General features: G+C 41.0%; 1 protein-coding gene across 9 annotated transcripts in view; it reads right to left on the bottom strand.

Moving 5' to 3' along the window:
- Positions 1–24725, bottom strand: part of KLF7 (KLF transcription factor 7) — a 122749-nt gene that overhangs the window by 44129 nt on the left and 53895 nt on the right. For 5 of the 9 annotated variants that reach the window (XM_067298807.1, XM_067298809.1, XM_067298806.1 and 2 more), the window contains exons 4-8: positions 19669–20065; positions 18940–19024; positions 10790–10892; positions 8359–8430; positions 6101–6263 (exon numbers count right to left, since the gene is read on the bottom strand). In XM_067298807.1, coding sequence (XP_067154908.1) covers positions 20014–20065 — 52 coding nt within the window. In that variant the 3' untranslated portion in view covers positions 6101–6263; positions 8359–8430; positions 10790–10892; positions 18940–19024; positions 19669–20013. Of the gene's footprint in view, positions 1–4089; positions 6264–7594; positions 7914–8358; positions 8431–10789; positions 10893–18939; positions 19025–19668; positions 20066–24725 lie in introns of those variants that run through there. The other 4 variants (XM_067298810.1, XM_067298811.1, XM_067298812.1 and 1 more) reach the window with 4 other exon arrangements.

The raw sequence follows: 24725 nt of genomic DNA on the forward strand, positions 1-24725 counted from the left end.
TGTGTGTTTATGACCATGCTACAAAATGTTCCCACATGTGGCAAATACAGAAAAAATACTGCCAATAGTTTTAAAATACTTAATAAAGAAGTTTCATGTTTCAATTAGACATTTAGAACCTGCATGTGTTGTCTGTAAAGCCAACGCAAAATTTCATTTTGATTTTCACAGAAACATGACCAAGCCCTAGGGTTGGTGGAAGAACTGGTGATTTTAGATCTGAATTCCAGGGACCACAATTCTGGAAATGTGATTCATGAACTGGAGAATCTCAGGTTTGGATGTATTTCACTTGAAATACCTCAAAGGAGCCTAATCACTTTCTTTAAAATAATCTCACACACCTATAAACAAGGGTTACTCATGAAGATTCATTCTATCATAAGGTTTCTAGCTTGATAACCCATAGCAGGCGTGAAACCTGAACAATATCACTCGATAGCCAGTCTTGAGACATCCAATGTACTAATTGCCTGTATCTGCAAAAAACACTTCTTATCTGATTAAAACTGCCTGATTAAAGAGATGGTTCCCTAGAACAAAGAAAAGAAATAAGAGTTTGGGGGGCAGGGGTGTTGCTACTGTTTCTGTTTCCTGACTACCTTATTCCGCACTTTTTAAAAAATCATCCACCTAGAATATTCTATAAATAGCACAAACATTCACAACAGATTAACCAAGAGGGGACTTTGACCCACTTTCACTATTAAGGCAAAACTTCCATTGGTACCAATGAATTTGACCCTGGAACCTGCTTTTCTATCTGGCCTGTCAGAGCTCAGCTTTGCTGCCCGCTTGGTCCGTCACACACAATGCACCTATTTACTTAGGACCAAGGATGGGAAGTGAGAGCTACAGAAAATGTGTGTTCTGAACTACTTCAGTTTAATTTGGTTATTTGTGCGTTCCAGTATAGAGCTGGCAAGACTTATCTAGTTATGGAATACAGAGAAGGATAAGAGGCTTTTGTTGAAGGGTAGGAAAGTTCCTGTTCTCAAAGATCCTTCTTGAATATCTAAAAATACTTCTAAAATGGTATCACTCAATCACACCTCTCTTGCCAGTGCGAGTCGGGCTTTGGCTCAATTATTTTCGTAATACAAATAATCTTTCTGTTGCAATTATAAATACACTTTTTTCTTTTTTCTTTTTTACTTTTGCATGGGATTTGGAAGCTCTGCCCCTACAATGACTTGTGCATATGTTTGACCTAAACCTCTGTGGAGTAGCCCCCATGACTTTAATTATATTCCTTGATTTCAGCATAACTCTGTGCAGGGTACAAGGTCAAGCAGCTCAGGGAGGCTTTGAAGGATTCTGGGCTATCGCCTGTACAGTGGTGTGGGAATCTTTTGCACATATCCACAGCAGCAAGAAAACAGCTGGATATGTTCCAATAACAACAGTTTTGAGCGAGAGACTTATAAAGAGGAATAGGAAGAGGAAGAATACCTTTGACAACTTTTTGGTGTAATGTTGGAGTGTAAGTTGGGAAGGTATAAATGCAGGCATTAGATAATCTAGTGTTTAAAATCTACTTTATGTGGTCTGTGATCATCATGTGTTCCTTAGAAAAAACCTTTTTGCTCAGCCTAAAGCTATGAATAGCCTCATTTGCAGTTCTGTGGCTCACTGACTAGCTTCTTTGTTTGATTTTGTATTTTTATAAGAAAATGCCTCCTTTACAAATTTTAGTATTGGCAAGCTACCCTTTGGAATGCTTCTTCCTCAGAGGAGGTTGCTCAGAGTTGTGCTGCCGTCACTTTTATTTACTCCCTAACTAGTAACAGATAAGTATTTTACTATCTGATTTTCTTCACCTACTAAAATCTTATCTATGTAGGTCCAGTGGGGTTTTACAGCTGTAGAGTTCCCTTCCTCCCCTCTGTGACCTAACCTCTCCTTGCTTTAGAGCTTATAGCAAATATTGCAATATCCTATTGATTTTTGTCATTCCCTCATTCTTCAGAAACACCCATTACATCAAGTTCTTCTTCCACTGCCATACACTCTGCTTTCACCTGTTATTATTTTTAAGCTTGTGGTATACAGACATTTATAGCATTTATTTTTGGCTATGCACCTATTTTTAAACAATTCCTCTGCCTGGCTCCCTACTTCAGAATATACCGCTGTGATTCAGAGCAGTTATCCTCAAGGTCATCTGTCGTTCTTGTTTCCATCTTTTAGTACTGGATACACAGTCAACATTGTACTGGCTAGCACTTAAGGCGGAAAAAGATGTGGAAATGCAGGCACTGTTTTACCAGAAGACTTGACTGCCCACCTTCTGCCCAGCATGAGACAATGTGCTGCCCGATACTACGTGGTATCACGAGGTCACAGCTGTGTGGCTGCAAACCCCTTTCCATAATTAGATTTCCCTTGGAAATGCTCCCTCTTTATCATCAAGACATTTCAGAGCTCACTTCTATTTTTTTCTTTTTTTTTTTTAAGCAGTGAGACAGCTGATTTTTCCCAGCATTTTTCCCCTGTTATGACAATGATAATGAAAAACAATTTATACTTTGAATTTTTTTCAACTATTCCATTACTGATGTTCCTATTGGCTTACTGGAAACTGTGAGAGAGGGTTTGATTCTATTCTGTGGAAAAAATATGGAAAACCAGGTTAGGCTTTGTGTAGAAAAAGAACAATTTTTCTTCTACCCAGCATTCTGCTTGAAATTTTGCATAATATTTCATTGAAAATGTACATGCCAGCTTCCTTTTAAATTTCTTTATTCTGTTCTGCTACTGAAAAGGCTGCAGATGGAGGGAGGAACTGGGAACTCCCCATGTCAATCAGCTCTATTCATTCAATGGCTGTATTTATTAGTTTCATTAAAAACATATTGAGCAGACCTGGTCGCTCAGTTCTGAACGCCTACACAATCCCAACTGCCTTGCAGTTCCCCTGTCAGTTAGCGCTCTATCCCGAGGCCTCTCTCAGCTTGAGATTCCACAAGAAACACGAATCCAGGAGGATATCACATGGTTTTAGGTCTTGCCAGAAAGATTTCACACAGCTTGACTGGTGGGGGGGTTAGTGACCCACAAGATGAGAAAAGAAGTGCTTGAGGTAGAGCGATAATGAAATTTTTTAAAAACAAGAGACAAAAAGAAAAAAAAAAAGGCTGTGTAAAGCTTGGAAAATATCTTAATTGTTACTGACATTTGGAAACCTGTGACATGAATGTATGTGTAGCATCTGATGAGAGTATTAGTCATAAACTATGGTTTTGTAGGAAATATGACACACTGGGCTGTCATCATACAAAGGAGCAGTACTTAAAGGAGATTGTTAATTTGCTACATTATTAATGCTGAGGCATGGAATGGTCCCCTGCAGAAAATGTTGCTCTCTCCATTTGCCTCCTCCTGTTCTTATTAAAATCAGAACCACGTGGAAGAGCAGAACCATGGCAGCAGTCTGCTCCTTTCAGGACCAAAAGAATGGCTGCCGACAGAAATATCACAATCAGATTGGCTGTCCTTTAACACTTTTCATTGGTGTTTTTTTAAATCTATTTCATTTTATGACAAAATAAAAAAGGTTGGCATGAATCAAGAAAATTTCCGTATTCAGATCTGAGAATTGAGGGCTCAGTCTAAACTCTGTTAAAGTTGCAAATCTGCCTAGTAGCTTTAAAGGGTTTCAGATCAGATACCAGGCTACAGAAAACTCTACAGAAGAAGGACTTTTTTTTCTGTATTGACCCCTGAAGAGCAAGCCATAAAAATCTATCTGCTCAGAGGTATTTTAATTGAGCTTTTTCCTCTCTCTTCCCAAAATCACTAGATCAAAGAATTGCTGCCTAAATACCCTAATTTCCTTTCTCTTCTCCTATATATCTATGGACCATGAACTTTAACACTTGTAACCTACATTGCTCCAAGAAAAGGAAAGACAGGAGTATGCACTGATGCTCTCAAACACTCCCAAGGATGTATAACATACAGCCTTTTCCATATGTATCTTCTATTTCACCTGAAAGGGTCGTGGTGTATTAGTTCTGGTCTCAGGTTCTTACAGAATCATGTTACAATTTTTTTGTCTCTTATGTCAATAAAGATTCAGGCAGGAAGACAACAAAAAATCTGTTTACTACCAAGCAAATATTAATTATTCTTAGCAATTACATAGCCTCTTCAAAACATTTGATCTTCACAGACACCCTAATAAGTAGTTCCTAGTATTGCTTCCAGTTTCTAGATGAGAAAGCAAAGGTGCACTGGTATCACAAAATGTATTATCAATATCACACAGCACACATCAGCACAGCCTTAGCTGCAGTTCAAATGCACATGGTCCCTTATATTTACACATCTTTATGTGAAAAGAAACAAGTCCTGCTGAGACGGAGAATTCACCCAGTTCACAAGAGCATGTCTGGCCTTTTCCAGAGTACACACAAAACCACTGTGTGATGCACAGTGACAACTATTAAACAAGAGAGAATGTGAGGCATGGAAGGAGAAGTACCATGGGAAAGCAGTATTTCACCTACTGTGTTTGAATATCACGATGTTGCCACTGAAGCTATCATTTCATGGTTTGGCAGTCAGCTGAGGAAAAGCTGGTGCTTATCAGCATGCGACTTAATCAAAGTTGGTATCGACCAGGAATGACACAGTGTTATAAGCAGGGTAAGAGAGAGGTGAGACTGGGGAAGTCATTCTGGGACCTTTATCCCTTCCGAATCTGACAATATCTCATCCCTATTAACACGTGTATCCTCACTGTACCCCTGTCAGGTACAGAAGTGCTTTCATTGCTATTTTAGGGGAACCTCAAAGGTATTTAGGCATTGAATTCCACCTGTGGATTTGGACCTTGGTGACAGGTTTATAGTTGCACAGGAGTATCTAGCTTGGCAGGCAGAGCTTCTCAACACCACACTAGTATTGTACCCAAAAGAATACCTTTATTCCTCTTTTCCTCTCACATCACCTCAATATGGGGTGGGGTAGGAGAAGGCTCCCAAAGATTGTGCTATGATGCTGCCAGTAAGGCCAGGAGGGAAATAAGAACTTGGATGTCCCTAAATACATGCATTTATACACATGTATATACATACACATTCACGTATGTGGGGCAACATGCAAAGCACGATCATGTTGCTAGTGACTACCTGTTCATTACGACAGTTGCCCAGCATGTAAAATGGATGCTAGCCTCTTTTTTAATGGATGTGTATCCACCTCCACAGCTGGTGATGTTTGGCACAGGTAAAAGCAATTACCGCCAGTAAGCCTTGAATTTATGTGGTGCAATGACTGTGTTAGTCCTTCAATCTAAATAGGCCTTCTGAGTCAGACATGAGGTACGTGGCTTGTGCAGAATCATAAACTTTCTTGATTTATCTAGCATTTTCACCAGCTACAAATTTTTCCCCAAACAAAGCAAAACCAAAAGCAACATGAGCTGAAAGCGATTTTGGCATTGTATTCTTGTTTTCAGTGCCATCTCATTGTAAGATAATTGGCACTGTAATCAAATAAAAATTATGGAGCTGTTTGTGGGTCATATCCCTCCAATGGAACTATGGATTTTCTGAAACTGTTTACACATTCTTTTCAAAAAAACCAACACACAATAATGAAGTCACCCCCTGCCTTAAAGAAAATTGGTTGCTATATTTATAACAAAGGGTACAGTAACCAACGGCTACACTTATGTGTATTTGGATTTGATGAAGGAGATGCCTTTCCCAACTTGGCATCAAAGTCAGCCCAAGCCCTCTGCAGACTAGGCTGTAATTCCTAGAATTGGTATTTAGCCCAGAATCCAGTAATAACAAATGACAGTTCAGACTGTCCTCCTTGGGCCTGGCTATTGCCAGGAAAAACTCACTCCCCACTGCTTACCCCAATCTTTGAGCTTCGATTAAGCGGGCCATCTCTATTTTCCTCATGGAAAGAGGAAATCAACCTTTCACAGGAGAATCACTGAGGTAAAATGCCTCATGCAGACATGAACAGCTTGTTGTGTGGTTACCAGAGCCATGGAGGTAGCGAATTTCACGGGCATGATGTACGTCCACTGCACAGGAGCACGGAGAGCCACTACAAGGTGATGACATTTGGTTAAATTTACCTAAAAGGTCTGCAGCGGTACAGGTGCAATCTGGCACCTGGGAGTCCTGGCGCAGTTCCTCACCACACAGCTCCACTAACATCTTGCCACATTTAAACCTAAACTTGAGCCGAGGTTTTCTTGGTGTGCTTTGTCTCTAATGCTCTCTTCATCCTGTTCTCTTCTGCAAAAAAATAAACCAAGAGGTCATTTAAACCTGAGTGTATATTGCTCTATTGAAATAACAGAACTGTTTTGACACAAACATATAGGGAATTTTCTCAGGGGTGTTGCCTTCTTTCCACCTGTTCAAGCAGCTTCCACACACTTCCCTTTCCGTGTGGAAATGGAGCCCTTCTGAAGGCTGGACGCCGAGTGTCAAAACCCTCTGACACGAGGACTTGCCGCCAGCGATTTCTGATTAATCAGGGGTATGTGCATGGTGTAGCTCCCACTAACGCCAAAGGGAAAACCACCCTCCTTAAACCTGCCGGGCAGCAGCTACCAAGGGGTTGCTTTAGTCTGTGGACAATAAAATTGCTTGGCCTGCGGCCACCTCGCTGGGCTGCCCGCTGCGCTTACCTCCGCTGCCAGCACCGCCCGGCACCAGCGGCAGCCGGCCTGGCCCAGCCCAGCGTGGCGGCTACCGCCATTTTGTAGCGTCCGCGCCTCGGCGGCCATTTGAAGCACCGCACCTTCGGGCACGGCTCACGGCGCGGTGCCTTGAGGGCAGCCCTCGCCTTTCGCCGGAGTCATGTTGAGCGGCCGCCTGCACCGGGGGAAAGCGGGTTTTGTCCCCACACGAGCCGCGTGGCACCAGGGGCCGCCACATGGCGCCGCACGCGGGCTGGGGGGCTCAGCGCCAGCATGGCACAGGAACAGGCAAGCGCCCTGCCAGCAGCAGGGAAGGAGAGAGGAAATTGGCCCTCCCGTAATCACTGCTTGGCTTCCTAGCCCCGCTTCCAGCCTGAGCTCTCCACGAATTGCAGGAAACTCGGCTGTGGTGGGGGGCAGGGTGCAGAAAAGATCCCCACGGTTCACAACAAAAACTGTGAATGTATTCGCTTGGCGGAGAGGAAGATTTGGCTTGAGGAGAAAGTCATCAGTTAGCTTTTTTTTAGGGCTGTGGTGCTCTCCGAGCAACAGGAGGATTCCCTCGTTACGCGGAGCTCTCCCGAGCTGTTTTGTGGGCAGAAACACCGTGTAAAGCAGGGCGAATGGTGCAGGCTTGCAGCTCAGGCTGTGACGCTCCTCCCCGGCTCTGCCTGTGCGTCCGTCTGTCCCCTGGGACAGGCAGATGCTGAGATGCTTACTGTGACTGCTTCTCCCCACATATAAAACAGGAGTGATGCTTGCGTCCCAGGGCAGCTGTGAGGATACAGTCTGTCTGTCACAGTGCTGGTGACGACCACATGAATAAATGGTTTGTAAAGATGGGGGAAACGTCTTTTAATTATGTCTAATTAGATGTACAGAAGAGCTCACATTAATTATGGCTCCCAGGTAGAGCACGCGTGCACACTGAAGATACGCCTCCATTTCATTTTTGGATCAAAGCAACTAAAACTGTCTTCCTATAGTCGATAAATACATCTGTTACTTGGGTGTCTTACTGTTGACTCACCAGGACGCTGTTATTTTCTCTGAGGTGTAGAGCGACCCAGCCACAATTTTACTTTTTAGGTCTCTGAGCACTGATCATTTTAACTTTCTATATCTCATTCCTGTAAAAGCCTTCACAATGAAGAAAACAGAAGATTTAATCAGTCACATATAAAGTGCAGACGATGGTTTGGGGCTAAGGGGGAAGCCTGTCATCTGGCAGAATAAAAACCTGAAAGAAGAGAGAATTGAGCAGGTTCAGGGTGGGCTGCGAGGACTGAGGGAAACATTTGGGAGATAAGCTTCAGAAACGAAAAGCCAAACGGAAACAGTTAAGGTTTATTAATAATGATGTTTACCTGGGATGTCAGGGAGTTTGTGGTGATGTCCTGGAGCTACTCATGTGACTTCACATGGGAAAAGTAAAAGGCCTGAAACTGAAATCTTCCACTCTCTGCCACAGCTTGTGAACTGTATTTAAGTGATATTTTAGCAGCTCTTATCATTTCCCACAGCATTAGGTATCATTCTGATTACAGGTGCTGTTTTATCCTTCCTTTTCCAAACCAGCTTAGTTCTAGCATATCTCCTGCTGCACTACCAGCAGAACCACGGTGTTTCAGGGTCACAGGAAAGAGGTGGAAAGAAATTTATATATTAGGAACCAAAACACTCACCTCAGAAGGCCAAGGTTGTCTTCACTGAATTTCAGGAACATGTACTGGTACTTGTATTTATTTTGCGGCTTTCTGCCAAAAGGATAAGAGGTTTTTGTTGAAGGGTAGGAAAGTTCCCATTCTCAAAGATCCTTCCTGAATATCCAGAAATACTTTTTAAATGGTGTCGCTTACTCGCACATCTCTCCGCACATGGGATTAGTACTGGATCTAGGGTCAAACTGATTCTCTCTTTGCTAACGTCAGTTAGACCGGGTCCTGAGGGGAAGAGTGCCTGCCGATTACTTCAGTAAATCAGACATTTTCGATATGGGCCTTGGAGCAAAGGCATTTGCCTGGATTGAGACTCGGACTCACAGTCCCCACTCCATACTCTTTGGGGAACTCAGGCTGCATTTGAGGCACATCCATCCCGCTCCACAGGTTCGGGATGCTTTTTGTTAGTTTGTGCCCCCCCCCAACCCTCCCCTAAAAAAATCCTGGGGAAATCCAGCAGATGTAGGTAAATTTGACTGAGTTTGGAAAAGCTTCCACAGCCCTGAAGAATTTTAAACTCAGACAAGACTAATTAGTTACACCACAGCTTCATCTTGCTTAGTTTTACTGCCTGTCCACCACTGAACATTAACCAGCTGGAACAGAAGCATATGATGAATCTGAAACCCTGTGGAGGAATATATGGGAAAGGCTCTCTGAAAAAAGGATGTCTCCTTTATGGTTTCAGACAAGAGATAGCCAGAAAACTGAAGGCAACGGGCAAGCCTTTGGCACAGAAGGCCCCGAGCAGTGATAGTTCCAATAATCCGAGTCAGCTCTCAAGACTGCAAAAGTAAGCAATGCTGCATACAAGCTTTCAGTCATCAGACATGGCTTGTGACTGGGCCTCTGGAAAGACTTCAGGCAAGGTGGTCAAAAACTGCTCAAGGACAACTCTTTGTTTCATATCAAAACTGATTGGTATCTTTAAAAAAATTAAACCCAGAAGTATTATAAATATTTGTAAAAAATATTAAAATTGACTAATTCTGGTGGAAAACCCTCACTTTCATTCACTTTTTTTTTTTCTCATTTATTCCCGCTAGGAAAAGATGAGATAAAGCCAAAAAGGGTGGGGGAGGGGGAGAAAAATCTACACTTGTAACAGTTTCATAGCAAGCAAGTCTTTTTTTTTCAGCTGCCTCCCCTTGCTTTTCCTGAAGTAGCTTGGAAGAGAAGATACTTGAGTAAACCAGTGCAGCCAGCAACCTGCTCTGTTACATTATGCTGCCCACCCAATAGCCCTGCATTGCAGCCGTATCTAGAAAGCGGCTGAGCTCGTTCAGCCTCCCTAGCCTCCCTCAGCCTGACAAAGGGGCAAGCGCCTCAGCCCTGGGCTTGCCACTGCTCTCTGCTCCAGCGTCAGTGCATCTGAAGGGGAGGAACTACGTCTGAAAAGTCATGGGTAACAGCCCTAACCACAGACGTGATGGATTCTTCTTTTCTTTCCTTAGAGAACTCAGCCCTCTGACGGTGGGAGTTGTCCAAGGTTTGTAACTGTGCTACTTGAACAATTTCAGAAGGAAGGTGTTTTTTCACAGTATCTCCTTTCCCTGGCCTCCAGCCCAGGGAAGTGTCTGACAGCTATTCCTGCAGGCTAATAACCTAGCTGCTTCTAGGAGCATGTGTGTGATAGTAAAGAATTGGATTTTTCTGAACGTTCCCAGAGAACAAACTATTCATAGGTTTGCCTGTAATGGATACTCCTCTCTCCAATTCATGCAGGTTGAATACAGGCAAGGCCAAACAACCAGCTGTGCTGCCCCAAATTTTCCTTCATAAAGGCTGTTCCAGAGCTCTCTGGAAGTCTCTCTCATAAATAGTGTGCAGATGACTAATTTAGGCTAGAAATATCTTAGACTAGACATATATCTATCAGAAGGCTAAAGGTAGGTGAGATGCTAAAAGCTTCCAGAGTTTTTCAAGGAAGAGAGAAAATAAAGGAATTTTGACCTTGTCTTTGTAAGAAAAAAGCTATAAAAATAAAATTCTATTTCTAGAAAGAATTCTTACATAGTTCTAGTTATATATAGCTCTAATTATTATATTATTGTATGGGTATTTTCATGTACAAAAACAGAGACCATTTTTTTCTGCAATGTATTTTTATGGTAGGATGCCAAAAACTTATGACTGCCTGCTTGCCTCACTCGCGCTCCATGAGTGACACCAAGATATCACTGCTACATTGAACCAGCCAGAGCACTGTGAAATTTTGACCATTTGGATCACAAGCCCCAAACTTCTGCCTGTGCTGAGCTCTTTTCCAGTGCTCAAGGGTTATTAATAACATACACACCAATGGTACATATTACATCCATCGTCAAACATCTGGTACAACCTGAGTAATCAGAGTGGCCATGTGCATCACTGGAACTTTTATCTTCCAACTTACCATGTGGCTTTCCAGAATTGCTTGACGTCACCTCAGCTCCCTTTGCATTCACCTCATCCCCTGGAGTGAATCACTTCTGGACATGTCTCTCTCTCTTCATTAACTACAGAGGGGGTATAAATGACTAGGTTAGAATAGTCACCTGACTTTTAGATGCAGACGTTAGGTCGGGATTTCTATGCTCTATCTGTCTGACATTAGTAGTCCCAGTAGGTCTTCCACCAGGGATGCATATTGCCCCAGAAATAAAAGCTAGCAAGTTTGCACCAGAGGAGCCCCAGGAGATGTTCATATGCAGTGCCCATTTAAGTCGCTGCAGTGTGTGAGCACAAGACAGCAAAAACCTAAAGCAATACAGGCCAGACTTGAAAAAGTCAGTCCCTTCATTTTATGCCATGACACTGCAAAGTAATTGTGCTCAGGATGACTGTTTTTACTGTCTAAATATATTTTTAGTACTTGAGCATCCAGGTGGATTAAATTGTGCTTGCAGCTTTGCAGACATTAAGGAGGGAGACTAAATGACTGAGGTGGGGGCAAGTGAACAATGCTGCGCTCAACTCCTGAGAGACAGCGTGATGCACAGACTGGAGTGCAGCACTAGTGCTCAGGAGCCTCAAAGTCTAGTCCTGTTTTGACCACTGACTGACAAATGTTTTGATAGCTAGGCATAGAAAATGCAATGCAAGTGCTCTCTGTATTTTTTATGAAAATGATACCGGGTGAAATCTTCAACCAGTGTAGACTGACAAATAACAAAAGTCATTGACTTCAACAGAAGCAATGTTACAAACCAGATGAAAATCTGACTAGTTTCAAGAACTTCTTTCTTGAGCACCTTTTCCAAAAGCGACATGTGTTATAGCATAAGTATAAACAACACCTGAGCTGTTATAAAATACATTTAAAAAAAGAAATTATTTAAATCCCCAAATATGATTCCGATAAGCTAAAGATTAATTAGAAGTTATAGATTTTAGGTGAATAAGTGTTTACAGAACCATAGCCTTAACTGATATTCAAAAGCAATGTCACTGCTCATAGAAGTTTTCACAGAGAAATAATATACAAGGCACACTAAACACTGTCGGGCCAAACACATTCTACTGTTTATTACACATATTACATTCTTAAATAAAAATGCGTCACATAACATTTTTGCATAGATATCTTACAATATACCAATTTAAAAAAGAATTATGAAACAGACCAGTAACAAAAATAAATTTTTTCTTCATTAATAATTTTGTAACATTAACATACCACCATCATATAATACAAATAATATTTTTAAATCTTAAGACTTTTTGTACAGCAAAAAAACTGACAAAGTAATATATTTATATATATATATTTATATATATATATAAAAAGCTTAAAAAAAATAAAATGTCAAAAAAAGGCAGAACTGAGGGCTACAAGATTGGGTACTTCTGTGATATATTAGAAATACCAGAGTAGGCCTGAGAGAATGTGACCGAGGGCATCTCCAAAATGCACTTGTCAGACACATCTGGCAAAAGAAAAATTATAGTGCAAAATGAAAGTCCTTCAAGCAATGTTGTTTGTTTTTTTAAATAGGGAGCATTCATACTTTTTTGTTGTTGCTAAAAAAATCCCCAAACCAAAAACTTGATGTTAGTAGAGAGCAAGAAAGATTTTAAATGACATGAAAGAAAACAGGCCACTTTGCGAAGCAAGAAAAAAATCTTAGCCTAAATTATTATTATTTCAATTGAATAGTAGACATGATAAACTAAGGCCTTGTTTCTAAGAGAAAAGCTGTCATGATTCATATGCAATGATTTCAAAACCATGTAGTTAAATTGGAGCAAGAACCTTCCTGTAGAGATATCTTAATTGGTTTAACCATTTCTTACACTTTATCTTAACCGCATAGCATACCAATGCAAACACAGTCCAGGCAAGCAAATACTTGCAGCATCCACAAGGGGATTTTAACTAGACAGATACTGGAACACAGGGCAACTTCCCAGGTAGAGACAGGGCCTTGGGAACAAAGTAGTGTTTAAACCAGTGTTTTGATCTACTTCAGAATCTGACAGGCCTGGGTGCTAAAATGCAGAGAGATGGCAGAATGTATATTGTAAAATATAAACTGAAGATCAGCCCTTCAGCCATCAGGCCGCTTAGGGACTGTGTGTTAGCTTTTAGTTTCCCCGAGAGCCCAAAGATGAAGGCTGAAGTTGTCACCTTTCTGTCCATCCTAGTTCACTTTTAGCGTGTACATGGTAAGCCCTCTTCCCCCTCCCTTCTCATCTCCCCTCCCAACCCCCAAATTTGCAGCCTACTCATGCACGGTACACAACAACATATATTTCCCAGCAGTGTTGAAAACTTTCCTACAGAAGCTGACATGATTCCTAAAATGCAGTGGCAACTGTAACTGCCCTCCCTAAATCAAAGCAATAGGCACGGTTGGCTACTACACACTGAGAGACAGTAGCTCAGTTCCCTCTTCTGTGTAGGTATATATGGTATTTTGTTGTACATCCACACCCACACAGAGACAGGGTGTAGAACCTGTTTTCTGGCAGTATATAGAAGTTAGGACCAAAGCACTTAAAAAAAATAATCAGAGCTTTCATTTTGAAAATTGTGAAGAGTTCCAACTTTAACTATTACACCAAAAACGCTATTAACAAGCATTAAGGAAAACTATAAAACCCTGTTTGAAAAATGACACCTGCATTTGAAAGCTTTCAGGTAGGGAAAACCATTCTTAAGGTGATAAAGGCAGCCTACCCCCCATCTCCACAATTTTAAGTTTTATGTATATAATTTATATATACAACTATATCATTATATATATAACTTATATAGTACAAGTATGTCTTGGACTTCCTCTAAGGAAGGAGGAAAATCTCAGCTTTACAAGAGAGATCTTAGTACCTGGTGGGCCAGATCCTACACTTCTTACAATGCTAAATCTTGCCACTGAAGCCAATGTAGAGTTGTGGAGGAGGCAAGACTACAGCAATTGTCCCTAAATATTAATAAAAAGAGACACAAATGTGGCACAAGGAAGAAGACTACTGAAGCTTGATCTGGAAACGATCATTCAAGAAGGGGTAGATTTAATGCTATTGAGAGACAGGCAAGACTTGTCAATGAGTAGCTGTAAAACCTTGGGAGGAAATCATTTACATTTTTCAAGCCAAAGCTAAAGAGAATCATTGTCAAATGTCGTTTGCTTTTGTTCTTGGTATGTGGGCATTTTCGTAACTGCATTTCTACCAGAAATCAGCAAAAGGTACTTTAAGAGAGTGTTGGGGTCACCCAGGAATATGAAAGCTTAGAAACAGTCTTACCGGATGGAATGGCAGGATGTGCTAAGTCCTGACTGAAATCAAGAATAAAAGCCCTTGAGCCACTGGGTGGTGGCCTGGAGACATTAAATTATTTATAAAATTTTACTCTTTTTTATTTTTTAAATTTGAATACTTTGACACACATAAAGGGAGCAGGGAGAGAAAGGAAACACTTAAATAAGTTTGATTTTCATTGGTTTTGTCAGAAGCACCAATTATGAACTCTTCTGTATGTAAATAAACAAAGTACATTAAATAGGAGGAGCAACCTTTGTGGTAGAGATGGCTAAAAAGCCCAAATTGTCTGGGGCCAGGTACAAATGAGGGAGAAAGCCTGATTTGGTAAATATCAAAAGGGTCATAGATAAGATATACTCAAGTTACTGTAGCCATCATTTTCACCAATTCCATTTTAGTCATACACTCAGTGATTTTTTCTTTTTTATTCCTGAAGTTAACAGTTCCAAAAACAAGGGTCTAGAGTGTCCTCTTACATTCAAATTCTTTTTCCCCAACCGTGTTTTGTCAGTGCTTTCCAGGTATTTAAGTAAAAATGTCCTAGTCTAAAAAAAGAGTAAATCCAATTCTAAAAAGTCTGAGACAAATGAGAATGAAAAATAAGATTTTAATGTTCACCTCCATAGAGAGCTATGTTGGCTCAGATTTCAGGTACTGGAAACCATTTGTCAGATATCACTTTGATCTTCCAGGCTAGCAAATTTGTTTTCAAAATATTTGGTTGGTCCCTGAAGCAGTGACATAACTCATGGTATGATACCACTTCACACTGATTCGCTGGAAGTTTTTTCTTTTCAAGATTTCCTCCTCTCTACCTTTCCCTCATGAGGAAGCCTTACAAAGTTTAACAAGGATGAAACTATCAGCATTTGAGAGAAACCCTACAGACTGATCCAACACTCTACTCTGCCAGAACAAGACTGGGAAGACCAGAACCAGCACACATTCAATCAGTGAGAGCTCTGATAAGAATCACGGAATCATGGAAAAATTTATGTTGGAAAGTACCTCTGGAGGTCACCTACTCCACCCTCTGCTTTAAGCAGTTCAGTTAGATCAGAGCTCAGAGCCCTGTCCAAGATGTTCAATGAATCTGGGATTTCAGTCCTGGAATTTGACAGGGAATTATCTTTGTTCATTTGCTGAGTCTGTCTGGGTGATATAATTTTCTAGATTGAGTACTGACTACTGAAGGAGAGCGACTCTGGGATAATGAAAAATACTCTGGACTCTGGAATCTCTTTTTCTGTTAGAATAGTCTTTATAAAATATGTGTAATGCTTTTGGTTGCTCTTTTTCTCATAACGGAAAAAAGCAGAGCAAAGATGCACTGAAGTGTCGTTCTGTTCTGAAAGGTGACTAAAATACAGCATCATGTTTTTCCATATTTGATATGAGTGAAACAATACATTTTTTAGTTTAAGGTAAAACAGTAATGATTATGTTGGAAAAAATAGAAACTTGCCTGCCAGACCCCAGGCTGGATGTATAGAAATCATAGTTCTATAGGCATATTTTTATACATAAATTCAGCAAATCCAATTTTAAAATGCTTGATATTGTAGCTTCCTAGAAGATTTTTCATGTCAGTTTTCAAAGTAGAATCTCATTATAGAATTAGGGGAAAAATCCAGAATAAATAAGTTATATCAACATCATAATACATAAAGTATATCTTGATCTGGAATACTCTGTCCAGTTCTGGACTCCCCATTACAGGAAAGTTATTGAGATACTGTAGCGAGTCCAGAGGCGGGCCACCAAGAGGGTCAGGGGGCTGGAGCACATGATGGACAAGGACAGGCTGAGAAATACGGGTTTGTTCAGCCTTGGAGAAGCGTAAGGGGAGATCTTACTGCTGTCTACAATTGCCTAATGGGAGAAGTAGAAAAGACAGAGCCAAACACTTCTCCGTGCACAGCGGAAGGATGAGAGGCAATGAACACAAGTTGGAACATGGGAAATCCTGACTTGACATATGGAAAAAAAGAATTTTACCACAAGAGTGGTCAAATATTGGACCAGGTTGCACAAAGAGGTTGTAGAATTTCCACCCTTGGGGATATTCAGAACTTGACTGGACACGGCCCTGAGCAACTAGCTCTAGTTGGACCTGCTCAGAGCAGGAGGTTGGCTCATATGGCCTCTGGAGGTCTTCTGCCTGCATGATTCTATGATTGACTGCTCTGTTCCAAAATACATTTTAACTATTCACAAAAATCCACATTTGCCTTTGTTGTTTTCATTTAGGTATTGTATTTTGTTCATTTTTTTCTCATCCTATAGTTCCATGGCATTGGAAAACAGAATCTGGCATTTTTATAATGGCTTCTGTTCTGCAAATAGATATAAATCCAGTATGAAGGAAATAAGGCAAAGCTTTTCCTTTCTAGAGCTCTCTGAAAACTGCTGGATAACTTGCTTCCCTCAACTTTTAACAAGTCAACTATTCATGTTTTTGATTCCAAAGCAACCTGACAAGCAGGATTAGCCTTTCCTCCTTAGTCTGTTTCTACTCATGGCTAAGAAATGGAAGATCTCTGTACAAATTTAGCAAGGAGACACAAGCCCAAGAAGGATCTAGCTACTACAGATTACTCAAGTTTTAAGTGCACAATTTGAAACATCTGCAAAGAAACAAATTTTCTCATTGTAAAAACAGACTCCTGTAATGTGTCACTAATTACGCCCTTCCAAAATGGAAACTCCTTCTACAAAATACTAGCTATGGTTCTGAGACACTTGCATACGAGCACACAAAACCTGAAGTCCAGAGACTGACTGAGTGCACAGCATATGCAAGTGAAAAATATCTCCCTTTAAAAACAGAAGAGATGGTCCCAAAGCGCCAAATTTGGCTTCAAAGTTCAAGACCTGCTAGAGATAGGGCCTGAGAACTCTGGATTCTGGTTAAGACTCTAATCCCCATTTTCTCTATGTTTTTTGGCTATTTGGATCAGGATTTAGATGCAGGCCTATCTCTAGAAACAAAAAAAATAATGAGATATTTCAGTGTGTTTTTTTCCATGGGGCCCTTGTTCTGCCATATTTAAATGAGATGTTACAAGACGACAAATGACAACAGGAAGTAAATAAACAGTCTTGCTTGATTTTTTTGCCTTCTTATACAGAGGCTGGTACTTAAACTGTCACTTAATAATTACATTTTGTAGGCTATTGATACCTAAAGGCAGGTGTGTTCAGAGGTCAACAGAGGATATGTATGCAGGTTCACAGCTAATGAATATTGCAGTGGTGGGCTTGAGAGCACATACTTTAATATGCTACAGTAATGACATTCTAAGATTCTTTATCCTTTTTTTTAAACTAATGCACTGACTGGATGCTCTACGGTTTCACACGGCTGAGGTTTCAGTTCCCATTAGACATCTGGCAGGATGCTCTATATATTCCAACACAAGTTGGATTCTAGGGTCCTCAGTCCCAGTGAAACAGCTGGATGGAATGGCCATAAAAAGTATGCAAATACAGAAGTAGAGAACTACAAGATTGTCAGCAAGCAGTGCTCCGTAATATTTATATATATATATATATATATATATATATATATAGAGTAGGGTCAGTTTTAAATCTTTGGAATAAATTCAATTTCTTTCCTTCCTTCTTTCCTCCCTTCCTTCCTCCCTTCCTTCTTTTCTCTCTCTCTCTTACTTTTATCATGAATGGTACATCATTGCCCCTAAGAGATGGTTAGATTTTGGTCCATATTTCATGCCATATGGGCCAGACATTATATTCCCCCCTGTCCCCAAAATGTTCAGTTGACAGTCACAGTGTTTTGTGAAAACTGTGAGGAAAAACAGCATCTTTCAAGTAAATGCAATCTCTCACTGGAACCAAAGGTTGCAAAAAAGCTGAGAATTCAAGTGCCAAGGATCCTGGTGACAGCTCTTAAACATCTATCGAGTTTCTTGTTGGTTTTTTTTTCCCCAAGAGTACAGTTTTACCTCCCAAAACATAAATTAAGGGAAATATATAACAGTCAATGAGTCAAAACAGTCAAAGAAGGGCAGTTGGCTAGTACAGTATAAAAGAGCAGCAACCATTTGTGGACCACGCGCCATTTTGTTTCATTTCTAGACACATTTTGTAGGGATGGTCCCAGAATATACAAAATATACAACCTAATGATCACCCTGCCTGCTTGCATAGACCATTTTTATGGTCTTAAATGCAGTCTTTGGAGTCAGGGCCAGTGCCAAACAGTTTCAAATGCAAGTTATGGCAAGATACATTTTTTTGTTTTTCTTTTGAAATGAAGACTTTAATACACTTTGAGCCAAAAATATCCAATTATCAATAGGGCTGAAAGGTGAGCATGAGACCTCCACTTCTCCTTGATGGTTCACACAGTAGGCCAAAATGGACCTCTAGGTTAGTAATACTTTAGACCAATCAATTGGAAAAGCCTCACTGCTGTGTGTAAAATCCAACCCTTCATTCACTATTCACACTTTGTTACATTTTTTCATACAGGAGTGGGCTACAGCATCAACTTGATGAATGGAAAAGGAGGACTTTAATAATTTCTTTAAAAGACTAATGCTGAATGAAGCCATTGTACTTGGAAGAGGTTCTCCCTTTCCCACTCAGGGACTGGAGTTTTTGGCTTTTATGTGAGTAAGATGCTCAACAAACATTAGGTTTAAATTAAAATGTCTGCAGGTACTTTTTACACAAACAAAAGTCTAATGTTTTAAACTGGTTAATAGAAGAACAGCAAGAACAAGCAACATAATTCATCAATAAGTCACTGTGGGTTGCGGCTAACATGCTCACATGATGTGGAAGGAATCCTGTAGTCATGCCTGTGTGGCCAGTCCCAGACCGATATCCAGGTGAAGACAAGGAGTTCTGAAGATCACTTGTTCGTGGAGAAAAGAGAAAAAAAATGTTTAAGCTTCCAAATAAGCTTTTAAAGTTTTTGTTCAACAAATAAACAAGAAGTCCTAGCTACGGCAATAAGGTGATGCCTATAGAGATATTAGGTGCTGTTTCTCAGGGGTTTATCCCTTGGCCACTTAGCCATCACGCCAGCAGCTTCCAGAGTCTCTAGTGCATATGTTGTGCAATAGCCAAAACAAAAATTAAAATAAAACAACCAAGAAAAATATAGTCCTCCGTGAAGTCTACATAAACTCAGGCCAAAAAGAGGATGTTTGTGTCACAAGTGTCACTCCACAGTCTACTGCCATTAAGGCCACTGGTATTGACTTAAAAGGATCTTAATAGCTCAGTTCTCGGAAGAAGAACCAAAACCAAGACAGGTGAAAGCGTCTGTGAAAAGTCTGACGCATTGAACATTAGGAATTCTCAGACAAAGAACAAATGAACCAAGAGGTTAATTTTGGCTACCAAACTGGGATTTGGTTTTCTAGGTCATTGTTTTCCCCCCATCTATTTAAAAAGAAAAGTTAGTGCTACAAATATGCAACTTCAAGACGACATATTCTCCTATTGAGTTGCACTGAGAAGCAAGTTAAATAAGCCCCTCCTACTGCCGTCCACCTGCAGGGAAGCCTCCTCCATTTTCTTTGATTTCCATTGGCAAAAACCAGGAAACAAATCCATGAGAGATGAAGTACTGTAAGCAATTGTTCCTTCTTACTGACTTCACCTCTATCCCATTTCCTCGCCTGCATCTTCTCCCATCCAGCTGGGGCAAGGCATAAAGAACAGATGTATGTATTGAAGTATAATTGGGTGCATGACAGTGTGAGCGTGTGGTCTCTGTACAGAGGATTACATGTGAACTAGTTCTCTTCTCCTGCAAGGCAGCGGGTTATAACTTGAGTTCCACTCTCATCTCGTAACACTTAGCTCAGATGACATCCATGCCAAGCTGACTGATGTTTAGATGTGTCTCTTCATGTGGAGGGCGAGGTGATCAGACCTGGAAAAACATCTGCAAAATAAACCAAGTGGGAAATGAAATAAATACGGGATTTGGCAAAAACAGGGTTCCTGCTCCTCCCCCCTTACATACAGGAGGAAATATTTATCCAAGTTTAGAGCTGTTCTTTAGATTATCCATGTACCTGGCTACCAAACCATGCATGGTTCACCTCTGTGACCCTAGATGGCCAACTACTATGGCTCTTCAGCAGCTGTATCAGTAAATAAACTATTCTTCTTTCGCTGTTCCTCTCCCTCCCTCTTCTTTCACTGAGTCAAACATCAGGGAAGGGCGCTCACTCATGCACCCACAGTAATAAAATCAAATATTTAGTGTAAGTGTGTGTTTGTGTGTGTATGTCTATAAATACAAATATATACATATATAAATAAATAAATAAATATATATATATATATATATATAAATAAAACAAAGTAAAACATAATAAGTCATTTTTACTTAAGTGCTCAGCAGTGACAGCTTAAAAAAACACCAGCTTTTTAAAGTACCCAGGACCTGAAAGAGGCACCAAAGAAAGAAGTCAGATTTGAAAGCTGAATTCCCATTTCTAAATCCAGATTGGAAGGAAAGCTGGTTCAGAGTCTGGGGGCTGAAAATCTATCAGGTTACATATCTCTGCTGAGAATCTCAGTGGTAATATGTGGATGTTGATGAACGTTATCTCCCTGAATAATGTTGAGAGGAGATAAGGTATTGTCCCTATTTTCTAAGTGTGAAAACTGAGACATGGAAAAGGCAAGGAAATTGCTGCAGATCACACAAGAAGTCTGGTAAAACCATAAATATACCCCAGGATTTTGATTTTCAGCTTCTGGTTTTTATCTACAAAGCCATTTCTTCTCCATCTCATTACAAAACATAATATTTTGACATTCTAAAAATGTAGATAGATGCTGATGAGATGGACTTAGAATGGCAACCCTGGAGAATGAAAACATCTGTTGAATTTTAGGGCTGGTCTAAATATGCAGTTAATTCAGGATAAAGTAGGGTATGAATTTCAAATGCAACATCTATTCTTGATTAACTCCCTCTCTAAAGGCTTATGGCTGTCTTCTGGAATAATTTAACCCACTTGGGAAGTGGGTTAAAATACCCAGAATAAAACATACTTATTCCAGGAGAACAACAACCCCACAAAGATTTAATTAGGAATTACTGTTCAAGAACAACTCCAACGTAGTAGACATGCTGTAGGCACTCACAACATTAGGCACAGCAGCCCAAGCTTCAGCACTTTACACCACCAAGGCAGTGTCAGTGTGATGAGAGGAGTAAGTTCTAAGCAGGACAAGTGCTTTTCTTTTCCTTTTTCAAGTGCTTTTCAATATATACTCCATTTTACCAAAACTGTCAGGAAGCAAGAATATTCTTTCAACTTCATGCCCATTAGAAATGGGATTGGAAGCAACAACTCATTTCACAGCCACTATCATAATGTCATCAGAGACACACAGCGCCCTAGAGCAAACTGCAGGGCAAGCGGGCAGCGGTTCTGGCTGCCTACCTCAGAGCCCTAAAATGGGGCCCGACCGTCACCGAGGCAGTACTCAGACACTCTGAAAAGCCAAGCCTCTATTAGATAGTTCAAGCTGAGCCCTCAAAAAAGGAGGCTTCCAAGTTCCCTGCAAACCTTGGCTTGCATTCTTTCCTCCCTAACCCATAAGACATTGGCTCACTTACTTTTAGTAATAGCAAAAAACATCTATTATAAATATCACACAAAAAGACACATATCTGTGGCTTTTGAGTAAACTGTTTTTTTAGGCTCTGAGGGCATCATGACAAGCTACTTCCAGAACTGTCTTGCTTGGAATGTCATTTCGCTGCCCCACATATTTAGAGTACAAAAGAGCCACCAATGCACGTTAGAAAAAAAAACTAACAGCTTCTTGTGAGAATCTGGATACCTCATACATGCACTGAATATACTTCCAAAAAAGCAGTAGTTGAGTATTTTGTATTTTTCAGAAAGTAGGTAAAAAAAATTAATTCAACTACTAAGTAAAAAAAAGAAGGAAGTACACTCAATCTAATGGCAAACATCCAGAGGATAACCACCATAAGCAGAGAAAGGCTGAGAAAGAGAAGAACTATAAAAATGAAAAGATTTTAAATTGTTAAGGGACCTTGTCTGTCCCTCTGGCACAGGCACACTATCTGCATCTATATGCAGAGATGAGTGATCAAAATATATATTTTTAAGACAAAGAAACCTCCTAAGAAGGCAACTTTGACAAGAAAAGCAAAATACTCAGCTGCTGTGGATGCGGACAGCTCTATCCAAGTCAGCAGTTCTCTATTGATTTGTAGCAGCTTAGGAGGTGGTCAATACCTTTGTATAAGGCAGAGTGGCAAAAATAAAAAAGAAACTCTTGCGAATGGGATGGAGGCTGCATTCCTCCAAGCTCCCAGCCGAAGCGTCACGAGACAAATGAGAAGCTGACAATGAGCGCTTGGCTTTCAGTGCAGCAGGCTCAGCACAGCTAGAATTTTCTAGCCCTAGGGTGCCAAAATGCATCCTTGGACCAACATCTCTCTCGTCAGTCTAAACTGAGAAAGCAGCATGCTCTGGCTGTGAGGGCTGCCAAAACAAAACAACAGCTTGAGTGGCTGCCAAAAAGACATGCACCAGCTGGCATTTTAGTCTAGGACTAGTCTTAAGACCACCACCCAAGCAAGGCTTTTCCTCTCTGATCATCTCTGTTACAAATGCAACCCAGGAAAAAGTATGCTGAGTCACAGCACAGCAAGATCTGTTAAAAATAGGGACTATTAGTATCTAGTATAGTTTTCAGCTCCAGTATATTTTGATTGCTAACGAAATGGTACATTACTAATTCTTCAAGTTTTCCTGTGGACTAATTTGGTTAGTTCCATCTATTGGTAAGGCTGCTGGACGTGGACATTTATTTTCAACAGCCAGAAAGTCCCTACCAAATGTTGCAGCTAAATCATGCTGATAAAAAAAGCTGTTGATCAGTGGACACATTCTTCCCTTCTGGAACTCAAGTCAGCAGTGGAGAAGGCTCTGAAGGCAAAGATGACAAGAGAAACTCCCTTCTCCACAAATTAAGCAGCTTGCTGGTCCTTAGTTTTGCCTGTGAAACAAGACCATGCTCCACACCTCCGGCTCTACACCTCTTCCAGTTCCCGGCCAGCTCTGTATGTTGTATGGGGGCCCATCACAGTCTTCCCCATCATCCCTCCCCCAATCCAGCTCTTCCCAGGAAGGACAGTTTATGCTAGATTAAGGTACCCTAATTCTGAAAGTCATGCAGCAATGCATACATTCCCTGCTCCCAAACAGGACTCCTTCCTCTCTCCTTTTGCTCTATTTCCTTAGCAACACAGTACTGCTCAGCACCGAAGCCTCTGCAGGAGAAAGAAGGAAGGTAGCTCTGATGGGAGGAGAATACAGCACTCAGCCATCTTTCTTACCAGCTCTGCATTCTCCACAGTGGGGTTTGTGCATTCCAGCTAAGCATGCTCTTAGCTTGCTGTCAAAGGACCCCAAGCATGTGCACTTATATTGGAATATATACTCCAATAGTCTGGCACTAAGCTGCTATCTGCTAAATACACACTTACACAGGACAAGTGAGTGCTGCTGCCCTGTCATCCTCTTCCCCTCGGTGTGCTGAGGGCTGGCAGCGTGTGAGGAACATAACCTTACCCTGGGTTTCTGAAGAGCACAACTCCTGGCGAATGCTAATAACCAGCATATTCCTGGTGTCCGCAAGGCACTAGGGACTGTACACTGCTTTCTGCACCACTTTAGCTCATTCTCCTTTCTCTCCTGCTGCCTCCAAACCACACACCATTTGCAGTACATACGGTGCTACTCAAACCAGTGGTAGTTTGCCAACAATAACTAACAATGCGATCTGTGGGCTGCATGGTGTTGGGCTGCGATAGGGCTGGGAGAGCAGGAGAAGAATATAATCAAGTCTTCTTATTTCATTTTAAAATTGTCCTGCATGCAGAGGACATGAATATCCTTCTGATGCTGGCCAGAAGGTTAAAGACACAACCCCACCTGAAAACTGACCGGAAGGGAACCGCACCCACGCCGTGTGCACAGCAATCCCTTTTCTACTATTTTTATCACCACTTTCACATTCTGATTGCCGAGGTATGGCCTTCTCTGCTGAACAAAAATATGCATCCATTCAGTGCTATGTCAGCATTGCTAAAAGCAGCTCCTAAAGGCTCCTTAATGTTCAGCAAGCCAGGATGTCTGAGAGAGCAACCACAACTCCTGTCACTAATGGCAGGCGCAGAAAAGGGTAGCAGATATGAAGAAACTGTTTTCCAGCTGGGACCCTGACTCAGGAAGGAGTGTCTTTAACATTAAATGTCTGCTTAAATGCTTTCCTGGGTAGGGACGCACTTAGGCACATGTTTCAGTGCTTGCCTGAAGTGACATCTGCAACAGGAGGTAGTAGAAATAACTGTGAATGAGAAAAGAAGGAAAAATAGCGGTATGGCAGTGTGGGCCAAAAAAACCCCCAAAAAACAGGCACAGTCACTCTACTAGCTTGCAACAACTGACCGGGTGAGTAGAAACAAATCTGACTCCTACCACCACACACAGATGGACTGTGCATGGAATTTAACAGTGCACAACCCCAGCACTCCTGACTTA

The sequence above is a fragment of the Apteryx mantelli genome, chromosome 6 (genome assembly GCF_036417845.1).
Source record: "Apteryx mantelli isolate bAptMan1 chromosome 6, bAptMan1.hap1, whole genome shotgun sequence".
Taxonomy (NCBI): Eukaryota; Metazoa; Chordata; class Aves; order Apterygiformes; family Apterygidae; genus Apteryx; species Apteryx mantelli.